At 45.5% G+C, this 7,154-nt stretch overlaps 1 protein-coding gene across 1 annotated transcript; it reads left to right on the forward strand.

The window, feature by feature from the left end:
* Positions 1 to 1,983: 1,983 nt before the first annotated feature.
* Positions 1,984 to 6,936, forward strand: Il1b (interleukin 1, beta). The gene is made up of 7 exons (XM_005400595.2): positions 1,984 to 2,089; positions 2,500 to 2,561; positions 3,091 to 3,139; positions 3,259 to 3,460; positions 3,998 to 4,159; positions 5,328 to 5,458; positions 6,168 to 6,936. The coding sequence occupies exons 2-7, from the start codon at positions 2,515 to 2,517 to the stop codon at positions 6,375 to 6,377; spliced, it is 801 nt and encodes a 266-aa protein (XP_005400652.1). The 5' UTR covers positions 1,984 to 2,089; positions 2,500 to 2,514; the 3' UTR covers positions 6,378 to 6,936.
* The last annotated feature ends 218 nt before the right edge of the window (positions 6,937 to 7,154 follow it).

The following is a 7,154-nucleotide window of genomic DNA, read 5'->3' on the forward strand; positions in this document are numbered from 1 at the left end:
GAGATCTGACAGGCGTCACTAGAGCTCCCCTCAGCTGCCCTATTCTGAGGTTCTGGAATTCCACAGCTAGAAGTGCAAGTACTCAAGGCTCCTGACCTGTGTTCCAAGTTCCTGAACTGATTCAACCACAGCGGATGCCCAAGTCCGTCACATACATACTTCCTTCCTGTCACTGCCTTTCATCCTCCTTTGCTTGGCTTGTAATCACATTAATAGACATCTCTGTATTTTTTTCTGGGGAGCCCACAGGGCCATCAGGCCTTGAGGGTCTCTGGGCACTGCACATAAGATTTGAGGAAGGTATCAGTCCCTCCATGGAGGATGGGAATGAGTGATTAATTTGCAGAGTGGATCTTGTGAAGTGAAAACAGAAGATTTCACAAGGCTGTCCAGACAAGGCCTCTGGAGTATCTGTAGAAGTAGATAATTTTATGAGGGATTGGTGTTGAGAATGTATTATTGTTTACCAAACTCCCAAGAAAGGAGGCAATAAACAGAGTTTAGATTTCCAACAGAATCTGTAGCTTACCATAGATAAGACTCTTGTGTCTCCTTCCTGATGTCAAGGTACTAGGAGTCAAACTGAGAATCGGACAGCTCCTTGTGAGCAAGTTCATGCTGATATCCCTGTTCCAAAGCAGAGACTATTTCATTCGTACCTCAGATATTCTCCCCTGTCAAACTCAAGGGCTATCTCTCGTAGATAATGCAGAAAAAGCACAGTACCTAATACATAGTAGGCACCTGCCTATTTGAATGAAAACACTGTCCAATCCCTGCCGACCCATTCAGTTAGCAAAACCTTCCTGCCTGCATTCACATACTGGGCAGTATGTTAAACTTGGTGGTAAAAAAAGCTCACAGTCTCCCTGGGGAACTAGAAAAGTGAGTGAAGTTTCAATTTAATGCTATAATGAGTTCAATAAACCAGGATATGTTCTTATCCCTGCACCATTTATGACCTGGTCACTCATATATTCAACCAATGAATGGCTGCCCTTGGGCAGTACCATGGGTCAGGCATTCTGCTGGTCTCTGGGTTAAACAGAGCCTGGTGATGCTTGACATCATCAACTGATAGCATTTCCCTGCTTGATCTTCTTTTTTTTTTTTTTTTTTTTTTCCGGTACCAGGAACCGAACTCACGACCTTGCACTTGCCAGGCAGCCGCTTTGCCGCTGAGCTAAATCCCCAGCCCCTTGATCTTCTTACAGAACCAAGAAGTCACTAAAAAATTATTTCAGATGCAGAGCACCTCCAATACCTTTTAAAAAGTGATTGTGATCATGAAGCCTTGACTCTACCACATTTTCACAGTAAGATTTCATTCACCCTCATGGCACTGGTCATGCAGTGCCGATGTGGTTTCAATATTAGATTGTCTGAAGTCCTGGCACCTGGCCTCACAAGGTTGCATGAGCTTCAGTGTAGGATTCTCCCAGCCGTGCCAGGAGTGTGCATCCTACGTGCAGTGTGTACCCTGCTCCACTCAAGGAAGGCCAAGTGTCTCTCCAGAGGCTCCTGCAGGTGACCGCGCCCCCATTGTCAGAGATCAGCACTCTCAATTCAAAACCAGAGGGTTTCTGTCACTTCATTACACCCATTTTTCTACCTTCAAGTGGAAAGTTTCCTAAACTTAAGCACAAGGACATGTTTGTGCATGTCCATCTGTGTGTTCCCCACTTGTTGCAGAAATTCCACATTAACACTTTTTCAACCCAGGAAAATCCAGTATCTTAATATTGACATCATCTGCCCCGTAGCCTCAAGAAAAGCGGTGCCTATTTGCATAATGACACATTTGCAAAATGTGTCAGTTTGCTACCCCCTTGCTCTTCCAGGGACTAGGGAGTTGTTTCAGTGAATTAGCCCCTTCCCCCAGAATTTACCGCCAATCCCCTTCCTCCACTCCGGGCCTATGACTTGGTTGTGACATCAGTTAACCAGTGGGAAAATTTCTCAGCTTTTCACTTCCGCTTTTGAGGGGCATAAAAGAGTAAAGGAGAAGCTGGAAGCTCACAAATTCCTTCCAGGTGCAAGGCACAGCAGGCTGATCTGAACGTCTCTCCAGCGGGTCTTCATTGCTCAAGTATGACTTTTAACTCTTACTTACAACTTGGTGCTGAAGATCTCTTTCCTACTCCCACCCGTACCCCTCTCCTTCCCTCTCTGCTTGAGGACTGGGCTTTTTGCAAAACTGTCAGTTCTCCTGCCATGCTATTACTTGTAAAATACTCTGAGAGTGAATATTGCTTATCTAGCAGCTGACATCTGAGAGATCAATACCTAAGCCTTGGCTCCAAGTCTCCTAGCAATATTTTCCTTGTGTGGATTTGGTTGCACAAAGGCTGTCGTCTAGGCCCACAGGATGGCTCTTTCCTACACTGACTCCTTCTCAGATCATTTCATGTACTAGATGCTGAGGGAAACACAAATGAAAGCAGCCGCCAGGGGCAGTGGCAGTGCAAGTGGTCACTCACTTTCTCTTCTTTTTCACAGGTCTCTGAGGCAGTTATGGCAGCAGTTCCTGAAATCAGCAGTGAAGTGACAGCTTACCACAGGTCTGTGGGGAGACTGACACTAGTAGTGTGCCCAGGGCTCCCCTTTCAAGAGTGAAGGATTATCTGTACTTAGAGGTCAGATTTGTTCCACACTGCCTCTTTCAGGGGCAAGCGGTGTGCAAGTTAACCTGGTTTAATAACTCACTTCCTACTTGAAGTCTCACCCTGGCATCTAGAGACCACCCAAATGTTGCTCCCGTGGGGCTGCCTGCAGATGGCAAGGGAAGAGGATGATCCAAGGGACCCCTTTGCAAAATTTGACTTGGGTGAAAGGAAGAGTTCAGATTTTAGCAGATTCTGTGGGTCTAGGGTTTAGGTCTCAGGGTCCATTGGGTAGCACTTGGGATGCTTCTTGGCTGGCCCAGAATCTGCCCTCTAAAACCTGCCTTCTAGATTATTCCTTGTATATCATCATGCGAATTGCCAGAATGCTGTTTGCAGTTTTCCTAGTAGTGAAGACTTGTGTGTATAGAAGGGAAGATAACCCTGTGTAGGAGATATCATTGAGCCGTGTCTGTTTTTATTACAGCGATGAAAATGAACTGTTCTTTGAGGTCGACGGCCCCAAAAACATGAAGGTGAGACTGTGGGGCTTTCCCCCCATTATGGCTAAGAGCCCTTTCTACTTTCTGATGTCCATGTAGCATCTCGCTGGCCTGGTCACCCTACCATGCTCACTGCCTTGGTTTCTCTACAGTATTGCTTCCAAGACCTGGACCTCTGCTCTCTTGATGAGGGGATCGAGCTGCAAATCTCCCACCAGCACTTCAACAAGAGTTTCAGGCAAGTGGTATCGCTCATCGTGGCCGTGGAGAAGCTGAGGAAGGAACTGGTTCCTTGCACATGGACCTTCCAGGATGACGACCTGAGGACCTTCTTCCCCTTCATCTTTGAAGAAGGTACTGAATGAGGGCTCAGAGTAGATGGTAGATCTTCACCCAGGTGTTTCTCGGTGCGTCACTAATGGCCACCTCCCCTCCCCAAGTTAAAGCCCTTTAAAAGTAGAAAGCCTAGTGATTAAGAAAACAAAGAACCGCCCCCCCCAAAAAAAATTAACCATCTCTTTCACTAAAACAATTCTTAAAGAGAACCTTGATAACTCCTTACAAGTGCAATTCGCTCATTTTCAGACTGTATCCCTTACGGTACAGCCTGCAAATCTCACAACCTCCCTGTCAGGCTAGTGTTATACAGTAAGTACGTCTATTACAAGCCCACAGTGAGTGATAATAGTGGTGAAGCTTGAACCCAGGTTTTACAGTGTCAGGTCCAGCGTTCTCGACCACCCGACTCCCAACTTCCTCCCCACTAATGTTTAAGTTCCACTTTGACCATGCATGCTTCGATGTCCTCCAAGAAACCCAGTTCTCCCGGCAGAGCATAAGGCTTGCCCTTCCAATTTTCTGACCTCACAATATGTGCTTTCCAAATTGCAGAACCCATCATCTGCAACACGTGGAATGATAAGTTTGAGTGTGATGCCCCGGTTGCATCACGGAACTGCAAACTCCAGGATGTACAACATAAACACTTGGTGTTTTCCGACCCCTGTGAACTGAAAGCTCTTCATCTCAATGGAGAGAATCTGAACAGACAAGGTAAGCTGCAGGCATTTTGGCTTCCCTGCCTGGCTTCCCAGACAGGTTGCTAATTCTGTATGTTTTTCACAAAGTAACCATGAAAGCAAATTATTAATAGAAGTGAAAAGAAACGTAAATAAGAGCATAGGAATATATCATGTTTTGGTCCATTATATTAATTTGAATGTTTTGGTATGTTCACTGGTTAGCAAAAGGTTTGACTGGGAGAATTAGACTGCTCAAACTCTCCCAGGACCATTGTCCTCCAAGTCACACAGGGACAGTCTGGGGTCATTTGATGGACATGCTATAACTGCCTGTGGGTTCCTTTTTCCTGTGGTTGAGCCTGAAATGAGAATAGTGAAAAGATAATGGGGTTCATCCCCACTCCTAACCCTAACCCCCTTCCTACCCAATACCACATGGTTCCTTGTGGGGAAATTTACTAACCATCAGGAAATATATCTGTCTGCCATAACTGGCACATGTTTCAAATGTGCCGAGACAACCGCTTCCTAGAGGGATCACGCTGGCATCGTGCCACGTGACTGAGTAAGGGAGCTGCTGACAGCAGCAACATGTTCTGCCCTAAGGCTGCCAGTCTTGTGGGCAGCATCCTTTAGGTCAAATCTTCCTGCTCCTAGCCAGGCAAGGATAATACTACTTCTTTAGAGCTAAGCAGTGAGCATGAACCCAGGCCCCCACCTGAGAGCACTATGACTATGGAAGCTCAAAATAAGAGTTTCTTCTTTGGATCCATTTTCCCCAGCCACGCTACTCCTCTCCCAGCCCTTCCCCCACTTGCTGCCATGTTCCTGAAACAACTCTGGTGCCTTATTTCTTTTGGAAACACAGCTTCTAACTCCTGCCTGGCCTTCTACATTATCCACCAACTGACCCAGCTATTATCTATGAGAAGTCATTTATCCTATCTGTGAAACCAAAGTGTTGTGGTTTCCCATGGAAGATGCTAAAATTGTCTGAGTTCTCAGGGGCTGAGGATATAGCTCAGTGGCACAAGTGCCTGCCTGGCAGGCACAAAGTCCTGAGTTTAATTCCTGGTGCCAAAAATAAGTAAATAAATAAATAATAAAGTAAAATGATCTGAGTTCTATCGTGGAGGCCAGTGGTGGACCCACCTGGCAACACTGTTCCCCTGACCACAAGGTCCCTCTCCTTTCTCCAGTGGTGTTCTCCATGAGCTTTGTGCAAGGAGAAAGAAGCGATGACAAAATCCCTGTTGCCTTGGGCCTCAAGGGAAAGAATCTATACCTGTCCTGTGTGATGAAAGATGATAAACCTATCCTGCAGCTGGAGGTAAGCAAATAGCACGGTGGAGGCCCTCAGCCTCCTCTGAAACGTCCTCAGCCATCACTTCCTTCCCCCGGAAAGTCTGAGAGCAAGTCTGCTTAACAATTTTGCATAAATGTAAAATGGATTTAACATAATTTTTAAGCACATGCAAATTTCACTCCTACTCAGGGAAATTAAATCATTTTGCCACTGCTATCATGTTCTACCATTGTTCTCACCCCAATAAATTGTGCAGTGTTAAAGCTACAAGGATCAGACCTTTAGGATTTCTCTTATTTGAGTGATGACAATTTAAGAAACCAATCAATTAAAGGAACCTCTCATTAATCTCTGCTGCACTTCCAAAATCCCCCCACCACCACTTGCAGCTTTCCTTGCAGAAACGTCATTGGCATATTGATGTCATTCTAGCCAGGACCAGAGAAAAACTACAGCAAATGTACCTGAAAACTAGGTACTCCTAGAAGCTTTAGCCTAAGTTTTACTTCTTTTCTTTTAATTTGCACCTACACAATGTTCCCCAGTATTGGTCCTCAGATTTAGAAAAGACAAAGGGCTCTTCAGTGACTATGTGGGCTCCCAAAGACAACGCAGGAGGCCGTCCCCGGTCCCACAGCCTGCCCACCCAATTCCTCTAGCTAGCCCCAACATTATCTCTGCTAGAATCTTTGTCTCCTCCCTCACAAAAATTTTCATTTCTATTTTGTTGCAGAGTGTAGATGGCAAACAGTACCCAAAGAAGAAGATGGAAAAGCGATTTGTCTTCAACAAGATAACCAGCAAAAGCACAGTGGAGTTTGAGTCTGCCCAGTTCCCCAACTGGTACATCAGCACCTCGCAAGCAGAACACATGCCTGTCTTCCTGGGAAATAACAGCGGCCAGGACATAATTGACTTCAGCATGGAATTCGTGTCTTCCTAAAGAGCACCTCACACCCAGTGGGTCCACATCTGGTGCATGCACCTTTGACCCTCAGGGCTGAAATAAGAGGATTTGAGCACAGCTGCAGGCTGGACTTGACCGTTACCCACCGACACCCAGCTGTCTTCCCTAAGTGCATGCTAAGGAGTCCTCTTGCTACCACCTGGGGCAACAGCTCTCTCTCCTTCCCCTCTCTCCTCTCCTGCTTTCTCCAAGCCAGCCTGGTGGAAACGCTAGCACATTCTGCTCAAAGACTCCCTCTCTCTTTCTCTCCCAGCTCCTGTTGAGCAACCACTTTTCTATTTATTTATTTATTGATTGGTTGATCTATTTAATTTAATTCAAGGGGGACAAGTGGCAGCAGTGCCTGGGAAAGAGCCTAGTCTTTAATATTTATGGCGCGAATGTAATTTGGACTGGGACACTGTCTGCATCAAGTTTTCATTTAAAACTGAAAATAGATAAGTTTGGATTGTGCAGGTGAAAATACTGATGAATGAAGAAGTGTGATCACACTGTCTTGATAGTTCTGAAATAAATTTCACTTCAAAACAAAGAATGCTTTGCCTCTGGACTTTTCTTGGATTTGACACAGAAAAGTAAAGATAAATGAGACCATAAGAGTTCTTGTCGGGGAGGCCTAGCAGCCCCTACTCATTGCTGAGTGCTGGACAGAACCTAACACACGCCTTGGTACAAAAGCAGTTCTTTCACTCATCCTCTTCATTTCTGTTTTTTGACAAAAGGAAGTTCCATGCACAAGATTCATCTGAAAAA

This window comes from Chinchilla lanigera, unplaced genomic scaffold (genome assembly GCF_000276665.1).
Source record: "Chinchilla lanigera isolate Chin_1 unplaced genomic scaffold, ChiLan1.0 scaffold00069, whole genome shotgun sequence".
In the NCBI taxonomy this organism is placed as follows: domain Eukaryota; kingdom Metazoa; phylum Chordata; class Mammalia; order Rodentia; family Chinchillidae; genus Chinchilla; species Chinchilla lanigera.